The sequence below is a fragment of the Lithobates pipiens genome, unplaced genomic scaffold (assembly GCF_037356315.1).
Source record: "Lithobates pipiens isolate NorthernLeopardFrog02 unplaced genomic scaffold, aLitPip1_a1.2 Scaffold_16, whole genome shotgun sequence".
Taxonomy (NCBI): domain Eukaryota; kingdom Metazoa; phylum Chordata; class Amphibia; order Anura; family Ranidae; genus Lithobates; species Lithobates pipiens.
In genome coordinates this window covers 48,213,551-48,238,802 of record NW_027507748.1, presented here as the reverse complement: position 1 = coordinate 48,238,802, position 25,252 = coordinate 48,213,551, and the positions used below count along the sequence as shown (strand labels likewise).

Below are 25,252 nucleotides of genomic sequence, written 5' to 3'. Positions count from 1 at the left end.
TACTCTTTCTGGTCAGAACATAACCCTGATGTAACAGCGTTCCATTGGAGTTATTGACTGGGTGCTCCATTGTGAGTTAGGGATAGGGGGTGAAAATGAGTGGCCTTACCCCGGGAGCTGACAATCCATACCACTCTAAAAAAAAAAAAAAAAAAAAAAAATGGCTCCTAAATTCAAAGCAAATTTGTCAACCCCTGGCTTATAAAACACTAAATGACACCTGTCACGGTGGATAAGCATGATAAGATTAAAATATGAGCTTTGGTGTGACAATAAAGATTCGTAAACTTTTTTACAATATTGCTAGATTTACAATCCTAGGTCAAATGTATGTATAAGCAATAAAATATTTTGGAAAAAATTAATTTGATGTCTGTTTGCTGCCTTAAAATCCCACGGGGAACATTTTTTCACATTTTCTTTCGTATAGATTTCCGGGTTGTGCAGCTTCTTTTGAAATCCAGTAAAAATGTTCAAATTTTCTTATGTAATATTACAATGGACTTTACAAGTCAACTAAATTAAGTTCCATCTTCACTTTCTTTGTTTGCAGATGCTGAGACAGGAGCTCAACGAATATAAGGTAAGCACTAATCTAATCTAATTTTATTCAGGATGTATTGGTTCTGTCACTGATCTCTTCTCTTTTTAACTGAAATAACCCCTTAAATTGATACTTATTCTGGGGCAACAAGTATAAGGATTACAAGGCCCTGCTCTATCATCCTCCAATAATCATTTAAAATCTAGGTGCAGCTGCACAAAAAAGAAACGGTCTGCATTTTCTCCTCTTTTGGCCACTTCAACACTTGGCTTTTTAGGATATGTTCTCTTTCCCTTCAGCTTTCTGTCAGTGTAGCTCCTGTATACACAGCTGACAGTGACCGGCTTGTTAGTACTGAAGTGCTTCACTGGCAGGAGGGTGGAGCTGGAGAGCGAGAGAGAGAACACAGCCAGCACCTCCTTCCTGCTAGATGACAATGATCATGTGGGGCAGCAGGGGTTAGAACATGCCAATCTTAAGTGCTCTAGTTTTTAATTTGTCCAGTACTTGCTGTCCAAGCAAACTCAGTGGAAGAGCTGATGCTAAAAGAATTTCCCAAGAACCCCAATATTTTGTTGTGGGATCAGTTGGTGTCAGGGTACATGCATTTACAATCGGACTACAGTAATTTAATTTTAGTACAGCAGATGTGCCAGAGAGCAGTCCCTTTATTTTCAATTGAAAATATATGCTTTCTGAAACGGTAAGCTATGAACTGATGAATTTAAAAATAAAGTTTTTTGGCCATAGGTACTGTAGACTTGTTTGGAGCAAACCAAAGACAGAATTTAAGGAGACAAACTTTATACCAGCTGTGAAGCAAGGCGATGAAATAATGTATTGGGCTTGCTTGGTTGCTCTGGGGCCTGGACACCTGGCTGTCATCAGGTCAACTTTGAATTCTGCATTATATTTACATGTACCCCCATCCCTTCTCCCCAGCAGGTGATCTCTGCTCCGTCCACTTCCTATGGTGTCACACCTGCAGGCTAGTGAAATTACCTGCACTAAAGTGGTTGTAAAGTCAGAAGGTTTTATTATCCTAATGCATTCTATGCATTAAGATAAAAAAAAAAAAAAAACCTGTGCGCAGCAGCCCCAGCCTCCCTAATACTTACCTGAGCCCCATCTCTATCTAGCGATGTCCACGAGTGCCTTGGCCATCCGGGACTCTCCCTCCTGATTGGCTGAGACACAGCAGCGGCGCCATTAGCTCCTGCTGCTGTCAAACTCGGACAATCAGGAGAGAGAGGGGGTGGGTCTGAACCGCAGCTCCATGTCTTAATGGACACACGGAGCTGCAGCTCAGCTCGGGTGCCGCCATAGCAAACTGCTTGCTGTGTGGGCACTCAACAGGGTCTTGCCTGTGCGATGGGCGAGGCCAAAGAATGATCCCGTTGGCAGAGGGAGTTTAACATGGCGTGACTCTCGGAGGCTGGGTGCTACTTTATGGCGTCGCATCTGGCCCTGACAGTTGTAAACACTGCCGTGTATTTGGCTGGAAAGCCAGAGATTGATTTTTTTTTTTTTTTCCAGCCTGGAGGAGAGCTCTGGGGTCTGGTTATAGACCCCAGATCTCTCCATAAAGAGGACCTGTTATGTCCTATTCCTCTTACAAGGGATGTTTACATTCATTGTAAACGCCCCCCGGTAGCATCATCTTTCACATTATACAAACGAAAATGACGTTTGAAAAATTGCTGCGCAAATACCGTGTGACATAAAAAGTTGCAACAATCACCATTTTATTCCCTAGGGTCTCTGCTAAAAAATATGTTTGGGGTTATTGAGTAATTTTCTAACAAAAAAAATATGATTTTTTTACATTCGGGAGAGAAGTGTCAGAATTGACTTGGGAGGCAAGTAGTTAAAGGGGAAGTACAGCCAAAGCTCGTTTTCAGCAGAGAGTGGGCTGAAGTCCTCTCTCTGCTGATGTCACAGAGCCGGTCCCGGCTCGGGCGCCATCACGACCAGGCAGTCGGAATCTGCCAGATCCCTGGATCGGCACCCGGCTCAGCCTCTCAATGGGCCACTGAGAGAATGAGCTGGCTGCTCCCTCCCCCTCCACAGCCCAGTGCACCAGTTAGTGAGCAGGGGGCAAATAAGAGAGCTGCTGACTGACAATCAGCAGCTCTCTGCCTATGGAGCCCTGAGAACCAAGCAATCAGCAGTGTTTGATCACTCAGTTCTCAGTGTTGAAGGCGAGGGGGGGAAAGATGCTGCATCCACCTAGGTAAGTATGTTTCTAAAATATAAACCCATACTTCTCTATTAAAGAATATGCAATACTAGCATCTGAGGCCAAGATGCGCTTAATTTTCCGAGGGTTCAGCTAAGTAAAACGGGGGGCTGGGGGGGCGGCACTGTCAGATGTTTTTTAATAATATTTACCTTTACACCCCCTTTAATTCAATTTTTCATATTTTGGTTTGTATAATAGGTTCATTTATTTTATTTTTTTGCCTTGAGTTTTGAAAGGTTTTAGAGTTATCATTCTCTTCTCTATCCTAGCTACTTCCAAACAGATTGGATTGGCAGGGCAATGAACACAGTAGGACATATGAGGAAATGGTAAGCACAATCTCACTTTCTGCTGTTGTATGTTATTTTGTGTACTGTTTTTATATAGTGAGGCACACACAGTGTAATGAACCTGAAGTATCCAACCACCTACAGTGCCTTGAAAAAGTATTTATACCCCTTGACATTTTCCACATTTTGTCATGTTACAACCAAACACATATATTTTTGTTGGGATTTTATGTGATAGACCAACTCAGAGTGGCACATAATTGTAAAGTGGAAGGAAAAAGATCAATGTGTTTCCAAAATTTTATGTGTGGTATGCGTTTGTATTTAGCCCCCCTGAGTCAATACTTTGTAGAACCACCATTAGCTGCAATTACAGTTGCAAAGTCTTTTTGGGGATTTCTCATTGCACATCTAGAGAGGGACATTTTTGCTCATTCTTTGTAAAATAGCTCAAGCTCTGTCAGATTGGATGGAGAGTGTCTGTGAACAGCAAAGTCTTGTCACAGATTCTCAATTGGATTTAGGTCTGGACTTTGACTGGGCCATTCTAACACATGAATATACTTTGATCTAAACCATTCTATTGTAGCTCTGGCTGTATGTTTAGGGTTTTTGTCCTGGTGGAAGGTGAACCTCCACCCCAGTCTCAAGTCTTTTGCAGACTCTGACAGGTTTTCTTCTAAGATTGCCCTGTATTTGGCTCCATCCATCTTCTCATCAAATCGGCTTCCCTGTCTCTGCTCAAGCAAAGGTGTGTTCAGGGTGATGTGCAGTGTTGGTTTTCTGCCACACATTGCGTTTTTTGGCCTAAAAGCAAAATGCTATCTTGGTCTCATCTGACCAGAGCACCTTCTTACACATATTTGCTGTGTCCCCCACATGGCTTCTCACAAACTGCAAACTGGATTACTTGTGGCATTCTTTCAACAATGTCTTTCTTCTTGTCACTCTTCTGTAAATGCCAGATTTGTGGAGAGCAAAACTAATAGTTGTCCTGTGGACAGATTCTCCCACCTGAACTGTGAATCTCTCTGCAGCCCCTCCAGAGTTATCATGGGCCTCTTGGCAGCTTCTCTGATGAATGCTCTCCTTGCCCGGCCTGTCAGTTTAGGTGGACGCCCATGTCTTGGTAGGTTTGAAGTTGTGCCATACGCTTTCCATTTTCAGATGATGGATTGACCAGTGTTCCGTGTGATGTTCAACGGTTGGAAGATTTTTCTTAGAACTTAACCCTGCTTTATACTTCTCCACAACTTTATGCTTGACCTGTCTGGTGTGTTCCTTGGCCTTCATGATGCTGTTTGTTCACTAAGGTTTTCTAACAAACCTCTGAGGCCTTCATAGAACAGCTGTTTTTATACTGAGATTAAATTACGCACAGGTGGACTATATTTACTAATTAGATGACTTCTGAAGGCAATTGGTTCCACTAGATTTTAGTTAGGGGTATCAAAGTAAAGGGGGCTGAATACGAATTCACACCACACTTTTCAGATATTTGTAAACTATTTTGAAAACTATTATTTTCCTTCCACTTCACAATTATGGGCCACTTTGTGTTGGTCGATCACAAAAAAATCCTAATAAAATGCATTTTGTGTTTTGGTTGTAATCTGACAAAATGTGGAAAATTTCAAGGGGTGTGAATACTTTTTCAAGGCACTGAAAATGCTGGAAAACAATTGGAGAGGATTAAAGATTCTGTCTGCTGGGTGATGCTGACAATTCTTATTTTAATCGCTGGAAACTTGTGAGCTGCTAAAATTAATAAATGCAATGAAAAATGTATAAACTAGTGAAAAATAAAAATAAAAGACAACTGCCAGCAGTCCCCACGCTTCCCTAAATGTGACAATACAAAATTACGTAACAAATGTGCGGTGCTAAGACCAAACTGTGAATAACTACATGAAATAACTATAGAATAGATCTCCATCTCTCACAAATCTACAAAAAAAAATTGAATAATTTAATATATTAAATTAGTAATATATCCTATAAAACAAATCCAAAAACGTGCAAATAACATTCAATTATTTATAATGTCCAAAATAAAGTACAAATGCTCCATGTGCTGCACAATATCCTTTAATATATATGCTGAATCTGAATCTTTAACAGTCCATCATAAAAGTGATACTGGTGCCTTCATGCTGTGCACACCCAATCCTCGTGTACCCCTCCACCAGATGTACCCTCACCTTAAGGGCTTTTTATAAAAGCCTGTAGTAAATGTTAACGGCTTTAAGAGATCCTCCTGTGATTCCTCCTTCCTGTGGTAACTATTTGGCTTTAAATGCGGATCAAGAACAACTCCTTCCTTTTGGTCACCAGCAACCTCCTCTCTCTATCTAGATCTGTGTCACATGTAGAAACAATAGAGGCTTCCGCGTGATATCGTTTTTAAAAAGGATTTATTACAACTTAAACTCCACAAGAATTGCACTCCCATTTCATGAAAAAAACACGCTTTAGTAAACTCATGTGTGGTGGGGTGATAGTGTCATCTGAAGCTGGATCTGCAGTCCCGGTCAGCAGCGTTCACCCGGTCCTAAACCTGTGCTCGGGAGCACTTCCTGATTCCTTTCACGTCAACCGATCAAGCTCCTCCTACCGGTGTCATCACAATCTCTTGACTTCCTCTGGGATTTGTGATTGGCTGATGTTCTTCCCATGTTATTTATAGCAGCGATCGCCGCCATTTTCTTGTATGCTTGCAATTACATATGAATTGTGGCAATTTCCTAATAAGTATCTTGTGCTCATAATGTCTATATGCTAATATGTGTTATAAATGTTTGTTATCTGATGGGTTGCTGTACTCCCATATATAAGCCTATTCCACTCTAGTGCCAAAAACAGACCCTAGTGGTGATTACTATGTAATGTACTGGTCATCGCCATTTATCTTTAGCCCACATTAATACCTGAGCACTGGCCGTTTTCTTGTAGCGGTGTTTGCACTCACATTGACTATACTGCTATAATCCCTTTGTATGTGTTATGGTAGGGCACACAGCCACCATTAATTATAATATTACCACAGTTATATGTGCATTCCCTAGCCACACATCTAATTATATATATATATATATATATATATATATATATATATATATATATATATATATATATATATATATATATATATATATATATATATATATATATTATGTGTTATTGCTATTCTAATCATGAGAACATCCATATAGAACAGAATCAATATCTATTTGTGGGGATTATGTGTAGTTAAAAATTACAAATTGATTTGTTCAAAATATAAAAAAAAAAATGTAGAAAATAAATATTAAATATAAAAAAAATTTGGCCAAAAAACAATTGAGGTCCAATTCCTTATTTAATCCTCTAGGCTAGGGATATGCAATTAGTGGACCTCCAGCTGTTGCAGAACTACAAGTCCCATGAAGCATAGCAAGACTCTGACAGCCACAAGCATGACACCCAGAGGCAGAGCATGATGGGACTTGTAGTTTTGCAACAGCTGGAGGTCCACTAATTGCATATCCCTGCTCTAGGCGCTAATGAGCCCAATTCGTATACCCACCAGGATTCTCTTTGACTGAGGGTCCTAATATTGTGACTACCCCTCCAGTGTCTTATATTTTTCTAAACCCCAAAACCTCATCCCTAATACTTTTACAATTCTTATTTTCGGCACTTTGCTAAAAGTTGCACAGTCCTTTTGTGCTGTGTGTTGAAAGACGTGATTGTGCGGTGAATCACTGTAGTGCACCATGTTTACGTGAAGGGATTTTCCTTTAGAAATTGTAATTTTCTGAATTGGATCTGAGAAATTGTTTTGATTTTTGCAGACAAAAATGATTTGGGCATCTCCATGACATGTTCCACAGATTTATACTACCTTATGCCTTTACCATCAAGCAGTCTTCAATGTACATGTATTCAATGTTCCTTAACCACTTCAGCCTCGGACCAATAAATACCTTAAGGACCAGAGGTCTTTTTCCAATTTTGCACTGCGCTGCTTTAACTGGTAATTGCGCGGTCATGCAATATTGCACCCAAACGAAATTTGCGTCCTTTTCTTCCCACAAATAGAGCTTTCTTTTGATGGTATTTGATTGCCTCTGCGATTTTTATTTTTTGCGATATAAATGGAAAAAGAGCGAAAATTTTGAAAAAAAATGATATTTTCTTCTTTTTGTTATAAGAAAAATCGAATAAACTAAATTTTAGTCATACATTGAGGGCAAAATTTATTCAGCCACATGTCTTTAGTAAAAAAAATGTCAATAAGCGTATATTTTTTGGTTTGCGCAAAAGTTATAGCGTCTACAAACTAGAGTACATTTTCTGGAATTTACACAGCTTTTAATTTATGACTGCCTATCTCATTTCTTGAGGTGCTAAAATGGCAGGGCAGTACAAACCCCCCCCAAATGACCCCATTTTGGAAAGTAGACACCCCAAGGAAACTGCTGATGGGTATGTTGAGCCCATTGAATATTTATTTTTTTTATCCTAAGGGATTGAATAATGACAAAAAAAAATAAAAAATAAAAAATGTACAAAAAGTTGTCACTAAATGATATATTGCTCACACATGCCATGGTTATATGTGGAATTGCACCCCAAAATATATTCCGCTACTTCTCCCGAGTACGGGGATACCACATGTGTGGGACTTTTTGGGAGTATAGTCGCGCACGGCATCCCGAAAACCAATCGCCACCTTCAGGATTTCTAAGGGTGCAAATTTTTGATTTTACCCCTCACTACCTATCACAGTTTCGAAGGCCATAAAAAGCCAAAATAGCACAAAACCCCCCAAAATGACCCCATTTTGGAAAGTAGACACCCCAAGCTATTTACTGAGAGGCATGTTGAGTCCATGGAATATTTTATATTTTGCCACAAGTTGCGGGAATATTACAAACTTTTTTTTTTTTGCACAAAGTTGTCACTAAATGATATATTGCTCACACATGCTATGGGCATATGTGAAATGACACCCCAAAATACATTCTGCTGCTTCTCCTGAGTACAGGGATACCACATGTGTGGGACTTTTTGGGAGCCTAGCCGCGTACGGGACCCCGAAATCCAAGCACCGCCTTCAGGATTTCTAAGGGCATAATTTTTTTATTTTACTCCTCACTACCTATCACTACCTATCACAGTTTTGACGGCCATAAAATGCCAAGATGGCACAAAACCCCCCCAAATGACCCCATTTTGGAAAGTAGACACCCCAAGGAAACTGCTGATGGGTATGTTGAGCCCATTGAATATTTATTTTTTTTGTCCTAAGGGATTGAATAATGACTAAAAATAAAAAATAAAAATGTACAAAAAGTTGTCACTAAATGATATATTGCTCACACATGCCATGGTTATATGTGGAATTGCACCCCAAAATATATTCAGCTACTTCTCCCGAGTATGGGGATACCACATGTGTGGGACTTTTTGGGAGTCTAGTCGCGTACGGCACCCCGAAAACCAATCACCACCTTCAGGATTTCTAAGGGTGCAAAGGCCATAAAATGCCAAAATAGCACAAAACCCCCCCAAATTACCCCATTTTGGAAAGTAGACACCCCAAGCTATTTACTGAGAGGCATGTTGTCTGAACGAAAAAAAAGAGATTGATCGGTGGGTATGCCCACCATTAGATACCTCCCTTCATCCACCCACTTCTAATGATGGACATACATGCACCATTTATATATGCCGAAGCATGGGGGCATCCTCCCGCAAAAAAGTTATGCCGCGTACATACGTTCAAACTTTTCCATGGGCAAGCCCCCTGTCGGAATTTTGACCGTATGTACGCGGCATTAGGAGCAAAATCACTCCTCCACCCCTTATGCCCCCATGCTTCGGCATATATGCTCTTTTTTAACTGTGGTGGTGAAATCACCGCCTACAGCACTGGAGTCACGGCTTTATGTATCGTGGGAGCAAACGCTGTTGCTGTCAAGATAAATAAATCCGCGCTGCAGCTGAATGGCGTACCTGCTAAGCAAATTATGGTTAACGTTAAAACAAAGTAACATCCCAGTAAAACCTTACCATACCATACCTGCAAAGCAATTGCCAAAAAAAACAGTAAAAAATAAAACATTTTTTAACACAACCTGTGCCTAAAATATATATATGCCGAAGCATGGGGGCATCCTCCCGCAAAAAAGTTATGCTGCGTACATACGTTCAAACTTTTCCACGGGCAAGCCCTCCGTCGGAATTTTGACCGTATGTACGCGGCATTAGGAGCAAAATCGCTCCTCCACCCCTTATGCCCCCATGCTTCGGCATATATGCTCTTTTTTAACTGTGGTGGTGAAATCACCTCCTACAGCACTGGAGTCGCGGCTTTATGTATCGTGGGAGCAAACGCTGTTGCTGTCAAGATAAATAAATCCACGCTGCAGCTGAATGGCGTACCTGAAAACATGAAAAATGGTTAACAATAACACAGTAAACAGTAAAGTATAAAAAATTTGAGAGAAGAGAGAGAGAGAGAGAGAGAACAATAAAACGACAACTATTTTTGGTTTTTATATTTTATATTTTTTTTGGTTTTATTTTACTTTTTTTTTTTTTTTTTTTTTTTATACACTTTTTTTTTGAACTGTAAACTGTAACTGTAACGGTTCGGGTCTCTCAAAATGCGATGGCATCTTGGGAGACCCTGTGTAAGTGTGCCTAGCCTGTGAAATGCTGTACCCTACGCTAATACTTCACTAGTGAATGGTAGCGTTCAAAACACTCACCCTGACAAAGACCAGGATTGCCAGGACAGCGTGGACAATAAGAACGGGTGTCACGCCTATATCCGCGCTTGCTACAGACACGACATCTTTTTTGGGGGGGCTCGTTGGGTAGGGGTACTCGGGAGGACATAAGAATAATGCCTCTCATACAGCCGGCTTACTGCATTTGGTTGGGAATGGTGAGGTACAGAACCGTCTGGAAACAGAAGCTCTGTGACAACCTCTCTTTGGAAGAAAAGAAAGGTTAAAGTTCCGCCTGAAGCTTTGTATAGCACAAAAGCATTCAGCAAAGCCAATTGAAATAAGTAAGCAGACACTTTTTTGTACCAGCGTCTGGTCTTACGGGAAGTTAGATACGGCGCTAACATCTGGTCATTGAGGTCCACCCCTCCCATATTTTTGTTATATTCGTGGACACAGAGGGGTTTCTCCACAATACCAGTCGCCGTAGAAATTTGGACCGTCGTGTCTGCATGAAGGGAGGTAAGAACGAAAACATTCTTATTATGCCTCCACTTCATAGCGAGCAAATTATTACACCGATAGCAGGCTCTCTCCCCCAGCCTAAGACGGGAATCTACAAGCCGCTGGGGAAAGCCCCGGCGATTAGGTCGCACGGTGCCACATGCTCCAATCTGATTATCAAATAAATGACTAAACAGTGGCACGCTGGTGTAATAGTTGTCCACGTACAAGTGGTACCCCTTTCCGAATAAGGGTGACACCAATTTCCACACTATCTTGCCAGCGCTTCCTATGTAATCAGGGCAGTTCTCCGGCTCTACGTAACTATCTTTACCCTCATAAACCATAAAGCTCCATGCATAGCCTGTGGCCCTGTCACAGCACTTATAGAGCTTGACCCCGTACCTGGTACGCTTGTTGGGAATGTACTGTTTGAATGACAAGCGACCAGTAAACTTAACCAGGGACTCATCAACGCAGACAACTTTTTGGGGAGTAAACAAGTCTGCAAAACGTTGGTTGAAGTGGTTTATGAGGGGCCGAATTTTGTAGAGCCGATCGTATTCAGGGTCTCCACGTGGATGACAAAGTTCATTGTCACTGAAGTGCAAGAACCGCAAGATCTGCTCGTATCGTGCCCTGGGCATGGAGTTAGAGAACAGGGGCATGTGGTCAGCCGGATGCGTGGACCAATAAGCCCGCATCCGCATAAATTTGTGTGTGCCCATGTTGAGGGAAAGGCCCAAAAACGTCTTAAATTCGGAAACCGTAACTGGTTTCCAATCTCTGGCAAGAGACGGCAACTGGGGATTAGCGGCGATGCGTTGACCAGCATATAAATTGGTTTGGTCCACAATAGATCTATAGAGATCTTCCGTGAGATACAGAGAATAAAAATCGAGTGGCGTAAAATCATCTGTATCCACCTGAATACCGGGTTGGGCAGTGAATGGGGGAAGTACGGGCTCTGCAGAAGTGGTGGGCACCCAATTGGGATAGGCGAATTCTGCAGGAAGGGCACTATGGGTACGACGGGCCTGTCTTTGTCTTCTTCTTCTTGGTGGCAGCGGGACACTACTTGTGCTTGCCACCTCGCCAGCTTGAACTGCACTTATGGGACTCGCCACGTCACCACGTGATACTGCAGTGCTGGATGTACGTCCAGGGTGTACTAGGCCGCTGGTGCTTGCCAGTTCACCAAAAGGATGAGCGGCGCTAGTACTGGCTCTATACTCCATACGAGGGACTTGCGGTTCCTGCACCTCAACAACATCAGAAAATCGGGGTCGGGTACGCCTGACAATAGCAGGGACCTCTTCTTCGTCGTCAGAGCTATCTGACATGGAGGCGCTGTCCTCTACAGGTTCGTATTCTGAGCCTGATTCTGACAGATCAGTGTCTTCCTCTTCACTATCTGTCATGCTCAGAAACGTGTAGGCCTCTTCACTAGTGTACCTTCGCTTTGCCATTTTGGGCTCTAAATTTAGGGGTACAGTAGTGAGACTCGCAGGTAAAAAAGCACCTAGCCTGTCAGCGACTGTATAAAACGCTACCAAAAAAAACTGTTAGCGATCGCAGGGATCAGGCCTGACTTTGCGAACGCTGCAGTTATGTGTGTTGTGTTTTGTAAGTGACAGTGATCGATCGATACTGCACTTGGGTGGGCTGGGCTGGGCTGGGCAGAGGGGCAAAACGCAGGTGCTAGCAGGTATCTGGGCTGATCCTGCTAACAATGCATTTTTTTAGAACCCTAAATTGCTGGGCACGCTAGTATAGATCTGATCAGATCAGATATTGATCTGTTCGGATACTATACCACTAAGGGAGGTGTATGCTTTGCGCGTGGGTGTTAGCGGTTCTGGCACTAACCTAGCACTGCCTGGGGCGACGCAGACCCTTTCTGACCCTAAAACCAAATTTATATCACCCGCCGGGTGATCAGGGGGTTAAACCTTTATTGGGTAATAAATGGCGGGTGCCCTGATGCTATAAAAAGCGAACTACCAAACCAGCGTCACCCGTAACACTTATACGGTGATCACTGGTGAAAGGGTTAACTAAGGGCAATCAGGGGTTAAAACCTTTATTGGGTATTTATATGGGGGTACCTGAAGCTTTATAAAAAGCTGACGGGGAACCTAAATAACTAAATAACTAACTGGCTAACCAGCGTCACCAGTGACACTTATGCAGCGATCGCTGGTGAAAGGGTTAACTCTAGGGGCAATCAAAGGGTTAAAACCTTTATTAGGTTATATATCGGGGTACCTAACGGTATAAAAACCTGGCGTTGAACCTAAAAAAAAACTAGCTTCCTAGCGGGACCAGTGACACTATTGCAGCGATCAGAAAAACGATCGCTTAGTGACACTGGTAAAAGAGAGTGAAAGGGTTAACTGGGAGGGCAATCAAGGGGTTAAACCTTTATTGGGGGGGGTAGGGGGCTACCCTGGACCTAAAGGGGCCTAACACTAGCTGCCCTGACACTTTTTACAGTCACAACTGACACTAAATGTAGTGATCAATAAATAAATGAACACTGCATTAGTGACACTGTGACTGGGGGGGGGGGCGGGGGGCCGATCGGGGGGTGACTGGGGTGAAATGTGTGCCTGTGTGTACCTATGTGTCAGTGGACTGTTGGTGCACTTACTTGCGTCTTCACTCCTCGCTGTCCGGTTCAAAAAGACCGCCACGAGGAGTGTGACATCACTTCCTCCTCCTGTGTTTACATTTTCACAGGGGAGGAAGTTCGTCACTGGCCAGGAGCGATCGAGAGGGGATGGGCGGAAACCAACGGCCATCCCCTCATCGCCGATCGCTCCGGCACCGAAAGGGACCGCCGTATCTAGCGGGAGGGGGTCCGATCGGACCCCCCACCCGCTAGAAGGCATTCACGTACATTTACGTGATTATGCCTGCCTGTGCCATTGTGTTGACGTACATTGGCAATACGGCGGTCCTGAAGTGGTTAAAGTGGAAGTAAACCCATTGATTTAAACAGTTAAAAAAAAAAAAAGGCATGCTGGGAATGCTAACTGCACATTGGCTGTGCTCTCAGCCAAACTATCAAACCATCCAATGGCTGGTGTCATAACGAATCGCATGTGCAGCACCATAGCAGTTAAAGATTAAACGGAGGAAAAGATGGCAGCTTCCTTGGCTGATAACGATAGGGGAGTTTACTTCCACTTTAAGACCCCTTTTACACTGAGGGTGTTTTGCAGGCACTATAGCATTAAAAATAGCGCCTGCAATCTGCCGCTCAATTGTCTCCAGTGTGAAAGCCCCGAGGGATTTTGCACTGGAGCGGTGCGCTGGCAGGGTGTCAGGAAAAGTCCTGCCAGCAGCTTCTTTGGAGTGGTGAAGGAGCGGTGTGTTTACCGCTCCTCCAACGCCCCTGCCCATTGAGATCAGTGGGGCAGCGCGGCTATACTGCTGGCAAAACGCCGCTATTGCAGGTGGTTTTAAACCTTTCTTGACCGCTAGCGGGGGTAAAAAGCATCCCGCTAGCAGCTGAAATGCGCCGCAAATCCAACAGTAAAATGCTGATAACAATAGCTGCGTTTTACCACCGACGATATGGGCGGCACAGTGTGAAAGGGGTCTTAATTTGAAGGAACTATAGCACATGAACATGTTCTAATTAATTTTGTTGCCCTCTGATAAGTCGTTCTTTTCTGCCTGTCTTCCCTCACATGTAAGTGTTTCACTCAATCAGTTTTTGTCATTCCAAGCAGTCTTGGATTCTCATATTACTCTTCTGGCAACTGAACTCATTCAGACTGGATATTGATCCTGAGGACCTGTGTGCACCCCGTAGCCTGCTTTCTAAATTTAGGCATGGGTAAAGGCATGTAAATCGCTGAGCAAGTGCAGGTTTAAAGCAGTGTCTTCTACACTGGTTTCTCTGGATTTGGAAATTAGAATTGTAGTTGTAATGGCACACTTGCAAAAACACAATTGAATACTGTCTGATTTGTTTTCACTAACAGTTATTTTTTTGGGTTAAGTTTTTAGGGCCTAACCATATCTGTTTTAAAGGTAGAGTAGATAAAAAAAAAAGTAGAGTAGATAAGCCTAGCAGGGGGGTTCCCTGAGACTAGAAAGTTATTTCAAGGGTTCCTCTGTTGAAAAGGTTGAGAGAGGCTGACATATACCATGACTTGGATTAGGAGAACCTTTTCAGATAATGTGATATATTTCTTTTATTTTTTTTCTGCTTGCAGGTATCGGCTAACAAGTGTGTAGCGCCAGACCATTTGTTGAAATTATGTCAGAGTTTAACAACGCTTCTTGATAACCACTCTCCAGCAAACCTATCCAGAGCAAGTTCGCTGCTTGGCCTTGTCAAACAGTCAACATTGCGTACAGAAAAAGGTATATTACTCCTTGATGAATTCTTTCTATCTGTTTAAAGGAACCTCTGTTAATCGAAATATGTAAACTTACTTTCTAGACCATGGTTCAGAGATTCCCTTTGGTTGGACTGTGGCTGCTTTAAAACCCAACTCGATGGGGAAAAAAAAAAAATCCACCTTGCAGTGTGGCTAAACTGCACTGCAAGGATTAATTGCCTTTTATGTCTAGGGGATTTCAGAACAGGATGTATCGCTTACCTTCTACCCTGCAATGGCCCTCTCCTCCTCTGTCTTGAAGCTCTGGTCTGTGTGTGTGTGTGTGTGTGTGTGTGTGTGTGTGTGTGTGTGTGTGTGTGTGGGGGGGGGGGGGGGGGGTCTGTGTGTGTATCTTCAGCATCATCCTGTACAACACAGGGATATTGAAGTGATTTGTAAAGGAATATTATATTTACCTGCTCTGTGCAATTGTTTTTCACAGAGCAGGAAATAGGAAAAGAAAATGCCACTCCAGGTGAGTGATGGAGCCAGGTAGGCCGGGGAATGGATTCCTCCCAGGGGTGCTAGCCTCAGCTCACTGGCTGTGCAATATAGATAAAAGAAATGAATGGCTGCACACTGAGGGTAGTGATGAATCTCTATTGTAAAATCTGTAACATGAATAACGCCACAGGACAGGCAAACGGGTAGATGCGTTTGACACAGCGAAGCTGTGCTTGTTCCTTTGTGCAGAGCAGCCCCAATCCACCTCAGTTCCCCCCAGGAGCTCTGGGCCCTTCCCCCTTACTGAGTGCCTCCATAGCAAGCTGCACCAACTCAGAGACAAGCAGGAGTTCCAACCTTTTAACTCCTTCCACACCGATGCCAGCTTCCTAGACTTAGTGTTGCTAAACCCAGGACCCTGCATTCACTATATCTGGTGTCCCACAGTACACAGAACATGGAAATGCTATTTTCTTATCGTACATCACAGGGCACAGAGCCATAATAGTTACTATGTGGGTTATAGGCCAGCTTCAGGTGATGGACACTGACACACCCTAAATTAAAAAGTGCACTCCCTATATAACCCATCCTACTGGTGGGAGTACCTCAGTTTTTTCGTCAGTGTCTAAGGTATTGGTCACGAGTAAAGATGTGCTGTGCTGAGCTCCACTGGAGCAATCCTTGCTGGGGCTAGCCATGCAGCCGGATCCATTCAAAGTGTCTTTTTGGCCGAATTGAATATTACCCAGGCCTCTTATCTGAAGAAACAAGACCTTGCCTGTAACGCTTCTCTTTTTAGAGAGCTGGACCCTGGGATCCAGTACTTTTTGGTATTAAGGCCATAGTTTTACTGGCGGAGGTGCTATTACAGGTCCGGGATTGTGGGTTTCCTCAAGGCTCCCCAGCTCCTGAAGGTTTAACGGAACCCACCGTGAAGGGTGAAGATTGGGTCTGTTGGTTTACCACAGAAAACCCTGCGGTGGGAAAGGTAAATAAAGTTTTTCTAAAATTTTCAAATGAGCCATCAGAAGAAGCAAGGATTGCAGCTGTTTTTAGCATTACAGCCCCTGTATATATGACTAAGGAGGTTTTTTCTCCAACCATTCTAAGTTTGGAGCAAAAAAAGTGATGCTTTAATCGCATCCCAGAGTGGGACTAAGTATAACAGGTCCCCATCCATTGCTTAGGACTCTCATGCTGAGGAACAAGGGGTTAGAGATGGCGAATTTCTCTCAAGGGACCAGGAAGAGGCTGATGTCCGAAGAACCTAATATGAAAGGATCAGGTTCGCAGGAAAGGTGGTTGGTACAGTCTCTCACTGAATTGGTCCACTCCACATTTTAACTGCCAATAAGCGCAGTCAATTGATGAGCCCACTTCTGGTTTGGGTTCACTAAAGCCTCCTCAATCTGCTCATGATTTTCCTATCCATTCATGGCTAAAAAAAAGCTTGTGTATTCTGAGTGGGAGCACCCAGTTAGTTTTTTCCTCCAAAAAAGTTTTCAGTACTTTATCCTATGGAGGAAAAGTTCTATAAGAAATGGGGATTTCCAGCAGTTGTAGCTGCTGTGTCCTCTGTACCAGACTTGTCCAGTGGACAATGCTCATATGCTAAAGGATCCAACAGATAAGAAGTTTGAATTCCTTTTTAATAGCTATATTTCGCTTGCAGGTTCAGCCTGCGCTGGCAGCGATCAGAGTATCTTAACGGACCAGTTTATGGAGGTACTCAAGATTATTCCTGATCAGCAGGCCCAAGATTTGGCCGGAATATAGAAGCGTTGTGTTTTACAGTAGACACTATGAAATATTCTATTCTCCAGGCCTCATGGCTCATGCTAGGGCTGGTACATGTGCATAGAATCCTATGGTTGAAAAATTGGTCGGCAAAAGCTCTTGGCCAGATTCCCATTTCATGGCGAATGGTTATTTGGAGACAATCTGGATAGGTATATCCCAAAAAATTCTAATAGGAAACATTCCCTTTTACTGGTTAAAAACAAGTTTAAGCATTTTTTTTCTTTTAAAACGTGGTTCTTCTCTGGTGCCAGGGGCATCGGCCTCCAGGCAGTCATGATGGCCTTCACCGTCAGCTTCAAGAGGTAAACCTCAGGGTTAGTCCCAGGGCCAAAAGAGGACCTGGGGGAGGAAACCCACAAAACAAAATACTAAAACCTCTTTATGAAGGGGCACCCCTGCTCACTCGAGTGGGCGGAAGGATTCTACAGGGTCTGGCAGGAGCAATGTCAAGACAGATTGGTGGATTCCTCAATTTTTCTAGGTTACAAACTAGAGTTTCGATGGTTCCCATCTCCTCGTTTTCTCAGATCAAATGTTCCCAGAGATCCAATGAAAAAGAAGTCTCTCTCTATAGCTTTGGATCATCCCTTGTCTCAGTGTGATATCAGTGGTCCCCTTGTAAGAGCAAGGATTAGGGTTTTTATTCAAACCTTTTCACGATTCCAAAACCTAACGGGGATGTCAGACCCATTTTAGATCTCAAAGATCTAAACTGGTTTTTGAATACCGCTCTTTTCGCATGGAGTCAATCCGATCAGTAGTCTCCATCCTACAAGGGGGAGAACTTCTGGCGTCCATCGACATCAAGGATGCCTTTCTCCATGTGCTGATTTCCCCCGCTCACAAGAAATTTCTATGCTTTGAGGTAGAAAATCTTTCCGGTTTGTAGCTCTGCCTTCAGACTAGCTATTGCACCTCGAGTGTTTACAGGTTAAGGTCCTGGCTCCTCATTTAACCAGGTTGGGGGCTCAAGGTATAACGATACTAGCCTACTTAGACAATCTACTCTTGATAGATCAATCAGTAGCCCGCTTAAAACCAAAGTTTGGTCGCCCCAGTCAGCTACCAGGAATAACCTAGGTTGGATTCTCAACCTAGAAAAATCATCCTTAAAAACATCAAGGAGACTGCAGTACTTAAGGCTGATCATAGATACAGCTCAGAAAAGCTCAGAAGGATCAGTTCCGTAAGGGAACTGATTCAGTTGATCAAAACAAAGAAGAATCATTCTATTCGACTATGCATGAAATTGTTGGGAAAGAGGGTGGCTTCTTTCAAGGCCGTTTCTCATGCGCAGTTTCATTCAAGACTGCTGCAAAACAGTATCCTGTCAACTTGGAACAAGAAAGTCCAAGCTCTGGACTTCCCAATGCGTTTATCCCTCAGTGTGTCAGAGCCTCAATTGGTGGTTGATATCCAAGAATCTTCAAAAAGGAAAATCCTTTCTACTAGTTACCTGGAAGGTGGTAACAACAGATGCCAGCCTTCTTGGCTGGGGAGCAGTCCTGGAAGAAGCATCTGTCCAAGGTAAATGATGACCTTGCCCATCAATATTCTAGAGATTCAGGCCCTGGAGCCCTGAACGCTCAGACTACGGAATTGTCCTGTCAGGATCCAATCTGACAATACCACAGCTGTGGTCTATATCAATCACAAAGGGGGCACGATAAGTCGTGCAGCCTAGAGAGAGGTGAATCATATTCTATCTTGGGAAAAAATGATTTGCCAATCAGCAATTTTCATTCCAGGGATAGGGAATTGGCAGGTGAACTACTTGAGTCACCAACAATTTTTCCCGGGAGAATGGTCCCTTCACCTCGACATCTTTCTGTCATTATGCCAAAAATGGGTATTTCTGGACGAGGATCTGTTTGCGTCCAGGTTCAACAAGACCGACAACTTTGTGTCGAGGACAAGGGATCTGATGGCATATGGAACAGATGCCTTGGTTTTTCCGTGGGATCAGTTTTTCACTGATCTATGCGTTCCCTCCTCTTCTGCTTCCGTGCCTTCTCGCAGGATCAAGCAAGAAGGGAAGAGGTGATTCTTGTGGCCCAGGAGATCTTGGTTTGCCGAGACCTTAAAAATGGCGGTAGGGAACCCTTGGACCCTACTGCTATGGCCAGACCTTCTCTTGCATGGTCCGGTATTCCAGAATTTTGCGGTTTGGCTATCGAGACCCACATTCTGAAAGATCGTGGGCTGTTGGCGTCAGTAGTTTCTACTTGGTTAATAATAGGAATCCGGCCTCCGGAGTGATATACTACAGAATCTGGAAGGCATTTTTTCTCCTGTGTGAATCCAGGGGTTGGCACCCCAGGAAATATGTCATGGATAGGATTCCTACAGATAGTACTCAAGGCCAGCTTCATTCCTAATCCTATCAAGGCCAGATGTCGGCTTTATGTGTTGTTTTTTTTTTTTTCCCCAACAACCTCTTGCTTCACACTGTCTGGTTCATAACTTTATTCAGGGGGTAACGTGGATTAATCCTCCGGTCAGATCACGCCTGAACCCTTGGAACTTAAATTTAGTCCCTTCAGCTTTACAGAAGCAGCCTTTTGAGCCAATACAAGATATTCCCTTGGTCCTCTTGACGAGGAAAAATTATTTTCTTGGTTGCCATATCTTCTGCGGGAAGAGTATCAGTTGCCTGTTCTTTCTTCTAAAGAGCCATATTGGTTTATTCATGAGGATGAGGTTGTTTTGCGGCCTCATTCTGAATTCCTACCGAAGGTCGTATTGGTTTTTCGTTTAAACCAGGATATTCTGCCTTAATTTTTTCCAGAACATTGTTCTGTGGAAGAAAAATCACTACATTCTCTTGATGTGGTGCGAGCAGTCAAAGTCTGTTACAAGTGCCCCCTCAGAATCATAAAACAGATGTTTGTGTTGCCAGACAGTCCTAAAAGAGGACAGTGTCAAAATCTACTGGATTCATCAAGTGATTGTTCATATGAAAGCGCACTTCTCCAGGGCTGTTAGTGCTTCTTGGGCAGTGCATCACCAAGCCTCCATCGCTCAGATCTGCAAGGCCACAACTTGGTCTTCAGTCCATACATTCGCCAGATTCTATTAAGTAGATGTAAAAGATCATGAGGATATTGCCCTTGGGCACAGTGTACTGCAGGCTGCAGTATGAGTTCTCTGGTCTCTTGGTGCCTTACTTTTATCGTGTCTCCCTCCCTTCAGTTGGCATTGCTATGGGACATCCCACATAGTAACTACTATGGCTCTGTGTCCCGTGATGTATGATAAGAAAATGGGATTTTTATAATGGCTTACCTGTAAAATCCTTTTTGTTGAAGTACATCAGGGGACACAGAGATCCCTCCCTTATTTGGTATATGCGTGTATTGCTTTGCTACAAAACTGAGATACTCCCACCAATGGGAGGGGTTATATAGGGAGTGCACTTTTTAATTTAGGGCGTACCAATGTCCATCACCTGAAGGTGGCCTGTAACCCACATAGTAACTACTATGACTGTGTCCCTGTGATGCACTTCAAAGAAAAGGATTTTTACGGGTAAGCTCTTTTAAACATCCTATTTTTAGTAAATATAAACTGCTAAATGCCTTTTCTTATCAGAAGTACTGTATATAGCAGTCTTCTGGCTTATATCAGTGTGTGGTTAACACTTGTAAGAGGAGTTTTCATTCTCCTCTTACTGTCCTATGAGGCTGCAGGACCCCTGACCCTCTGTACAGTGCTGATGGGCCCTGTGCTAATCACATGCACCCTCCCAAGAAAAAAAAAAACTCTCTAGCAATACACACCAAATTGAGTCTGTGCAGAGTGCTTCCAAAGGCTCTGTCTCATCAGGAGATGGATTAGGGATAGTGGGAGAAGGGAAGGATCACAGAAGACAGGATCAACAGACTTTTTACACAGTGCAGAGGATTAACCCCCTTAGGTTCCACAGTGAGTATAACAAGAATGCTTTCCTGCATATACAGACTGATTTTAATGTTGTGGATTTAATAACTTTAACTTGGTGTGCCTTCACTTTTTACTAAGTGGCTGAATTCCTGACATTTACTAAACCCACAACATTAAAATCAGTCTGAATATGCAGCAAAGCATGCTTGTAATACTGTGGAACCTAAGGAGTTAATCCCCAGCATTGTGTAAAAAGGCAGTTTGATCCTGTCTTCTCTGATCTTCCCCTTCTTCCACTGTCCCCAATCCATCTCCTAATAAAACAGAGCCTTGGGGGCAAGTTGCACATGCTCAGTTTGGTGTGTTACTAGAGAGGGTTTGTTTTTTCCTCTTGGGGAGGGTGCATGTGATCAGCACAAGGCCAATCGGCACTATCCAGACAGAGGGTCATGGGCCCTGCAGTCTCATAGGACAATCGGAGTAGAATGAAAACTCCTCCTACAGGCTTTTTTTTAAACCAGACACTTATAGAAGTCACAAGACTGCTATATACTGCTGATGAGAAAAGGTATTTTAGCAGTTTATATTTGCTAAAATAATAGCATTTCCATGTTTTGTGTACTGTGTGACACCAGATGTAGTGAATGCAGGGTCCTGGGTTTAGTAACACTTGAACATCTCTATATAAAGGAAAACCAAACTCTTGAGTGAAACCAAGTTGATACAATGCTGCTTAAAGGCTGAATAAAGTGCATATACAGCCTACAAGACACACATGTATCCAATGATGTGCACAGCAGTCCTCTTACTTTACAAACAACCTGTCAACAATGAATGCAGTTTTACTGTGTATCAAGTCATTACTGTACTTGGAAACTCTCAGATAAACAGCACATCTACACAGTGTGCCTGTTTAAATGCTCATTAGTTTGCTTTGAGACAGCAATGGCAGGATAGATGAACACAAGCCAGCAGGTAAGTAAAGTGAAACGCACAGCAATAATCAACTTTTCCCAAGGCTTCTGCTGACATGCTAAGATAAACCGTCACGGTGTTAAGTTGTATATAAATCACACATATGATACCGTAGTTCACCTCGGTTATCAAATAGAGCTGAACACCACGGATGATTCTCGTCATCTGTCCAGAGTCCTGCTGGGCTGTGGGTCCAATGTGCTCACAAAGGAGGAACGTACACAAACCGGTTTCATCTACTTGTAGAATTTGTCAGGGTTAAGCCAAAGCTAAACCCTGCATGGACAAACCTGTATTTAAAGGGTAACTACACTTTCATGGGGAAAAAGGAAAATTGCCAAATAAAAAAAATATTGTATACAATTGCAACACAAGTCCTATTGCAATTAAGAGCCTTTTCACCCTGAGGAGTTTTTTTTTTTTTTTGGCATTAAAAAAAAAATACACCTGAAAAGCTCACAAACTGCTTCCCATTAAAATCAATGAACGCTTTCACACTGGGCAGTGCGCTGAACAAAAATCTGTCATGCAGCATCTTTGGGGCATGTTTTAAAAGCTAAAAAAAGCAGCTAAAAAAAAATCCCCAGTCCATTGAAAGGAAAGGAAGTGCCTGAAAAGTGCTTCAAAAGCGTTTGAGGCAAGTGTTATTTAAAAAGTGCATCGCAAACGCCTCAAAAGTGCTGCAAAAGTCCTCCGCGTTTCATGAGCAGTTTAGAAGCGCCTTGGTGTTAAAGGACTCCAAATGTTGTTAAAAATTAAATTTTTCCTTTCAATTCTGTAAAAGGCAATATTGCTACCCCCAGGTATGTCATTTCCTGCTTGTGTGATTTGGCTTACTTTATTTCCCAGAAGTCTGCACTAAGATGCAAATTAGATTTTGAACATCCCCTGCAACAAAAATTGCATTTTTTGTGGAAAACTCTCAAAGGGAAATGGCGTCTAATGAAATGCAGACCCTGCAATTTCCCTCATTAGAGCCTTGCAGGGGAAGCAGCTGATTATTATAAAAACACTCCCATACATTTTTCCATAAATAAAGCGTTCTTTTGATGGTACTTGATCCCCTCTGTGGTTTTTTAATTTTTTGCGCTATAAACGAAAAAACTACAATTTAAAAAAAAATAAAAAAAAAACACCATCTTTTTAACTTTTTGCTATAATAGATATCCCAAATAAAAAATAAATATCCTTAGTTTAGGCCGATATGTATTCTTCTTCATATTTTTGGTAACTTCCGTGCCCAAATGTTGGACACCTTTTCAATCGGTGTCAGCAGCTGTAAAGGCCAACTTAACCTTTAGCAGCATGTTACACCTGTATTTAGGGTGTAATATGTTGCTAAGCAAGCGAAGCAAAACGCCCGATCACACCAACCAAGCCTGTTGGGGTTTTCCTGAATGATTAGTGCCTCTGGGAGGCTCCCTGCCAGCAGAACACAATGGTGCTGTGGGAGGGATTATGTCCGTGTTAATGGGGACAATTGAATTATTTTCTTTCCTTCCACCCATAGGATGAGATGGTTTACCATTTATTTGACAAAAGGAAGCCAACTAGCACTACAGTTCCCTCCCTGTAGCTATCCTTATATCAGTGGTTCTCAACTCCTGTCCTCAGGACCCACTACATGGCAGGTTTAAAGAGTTACCTTGGGGGAGATGCAGACTAAAATACTGCAATCGCGGAGTAGCAAATGGATATAACCTGTGATGTATTTTCGTTATCGTGTAAACCTGGTCCATTAGTGGTTCCTGAGGGCAGGAGTTGAGAACCAATGTCATAGATGGACTGTCTGATGGGGCCTTTGCCAGGCCTATCTTGAACGGTATTCTTCACTTGGGCTGTTCTTCCAGTAGGCTTTAAGTTTCTTATAATGGCATTCCTGTAAAGCATATGTCAAGGCAAAACTTTTCAAAAAAGGGTTGTGCATCCCTGGAATTTATTTTTATACATGCATATTTCCCCATGTTTTAGCCCTTTCATCACACTGCAAATACAGAAAAATAACTGATGTGCCCGAAATAAGCGGGATCTTTCCTTCCTCTTTTGCGTGACAACACAGTGTATATTGGCTATCAATTCCAAAATAAATGTAAGCCTAGAAAGTTATCAACTCTCACTATTTCTGGCAAAACCAAAAGGTGTTTTTTGTACTTTTAAAAAATAACAGCAGTATATTTAGCAAACGAAAAGGGGCGCAAACAAGAGAGATTAGTTGCTAGTATTTACATACACTTGATTATTTTCTAGACACTTTTTCATATGCCCGTATTTTTTTCATACCGCATTGTTTTTACATGTCTTCAGGTCACAGAAATGCTCAGTGGAGTCAGAAGTCATTTGCCACTCTTCAGCGTGGGAGACCACCAGAAGTGCCTATTACCAGGAGGAATCCACCATTTGTTGGTATGACAAAATCCTCTCCGTATGTATGCTGCATCTGATAACGCCCACTAATCACTCACTACATATTTTTTTTTTTTGTGTGTTTTAGTGGATGTGCATCAGGGGAAACATCTTACCGGGGCCATGCAGTTCGCTTCTGCATTTCCTGTTACCATGTACCAGCAGATAAAGATGCAGAGGAGGATTCTGGGTCATCTCTCTTCTGTCTACTGTGTTGCATTTGACCGAACGGGTCAAAGAATTTTTACTGTGAGTTGGTTAATTCTAAATCCATAAATGAACAATGTTTAAAAAAATATGTAAAACCCTTCACACCCAAAACCAAGTAATTGGGACTTTTATATGTGCCACTGAGAAATCACACAAAATGTAAAATATCAGTATTTTTTTTTTATTTTATTTTTTATTACATCGTTCTAAAAGTCATACCTAGAACAAAGGACATACCGTATTTTAAGAAGGAAGTTTCAGGAAAAAACCTTAAATTTTAAATAAAGAACTTTGAAGCAAAATAAGGGTCAGTGCCCATCAATGCAGCCCGATCAGTGCACGGAGATTAGAGACGCTGGATTACACAGAGCGGGGAGCTCCCGTTTACTCGGCCACTGTAATACAAAGTCCCGCCTCCTGGACTGGCTCCTATGATGGACAGAACACTGGTCCAATGCCGGGACATGTGATTTCTATCATAGCCGATCCAGGAGGCGGGACTTTGTATTACAGCGACTGTCAAGTAAACAGGAGATCCCTGCTCTGTAATCCGGCGTCGCTGTTCCCTCCCCTTCCCCCTCTACGACAGTCCAGGTAAAACATTGGCGTATAATGTGCACACATAATTTTCCCTCTATTTTCAGGGGGGAAAGTGTGTAGTGTTATACTCCAGTAAATACGGTAATTAAAAGCACAAGGTTTGATAGTTCCAAATCGCATGAAAAGTTGCACTCCTTTGCCAGCAATGTAATTTCATATCACCGCAACTCATGTTGCAGCGATTCCGAAAAAGGTTTGTGCACTACTTTTTAACAATTTCATTGCAACTTACATAGACT

The 25,252-nt window shown here is 42.7% G+C and overlaps 1 protein-coding gene across 1 annotated transcript in view; it reads left to right on the top strand.

Annotated features, from left to right (window-relative positions):
• LOC143981772 (bromodomain and WD repeat-containing protein 1-like) overlaps positions 1-25,252 on the top strand; it is a 222,667-nt gene that overhangs the window by 47,682 nt on the left and 149,733 nt on the right. Inside the window, exons 3-7 of the mRNA XM_077479861.1 lie at positions 554-583; positions 3,056-3,115; positions 14,529-14,679; positions 24,105-24,203; positions 24,292-24,452. Of these exons, the coding sequence (XP_077335987.1) occupies positions 554-583; positions 3,056-3,115; positions 14,529-14,679; positions 24,105-24,203; positions 24,292-24,452 (501 nt within the window). The remainder of the gene's footprint in view (positions 1-553; positions 584-3,055; positions 3,116-14,528; positions 14,680-24,104; positions 24,204-24,291; positions 24,453-25,252) is intronic.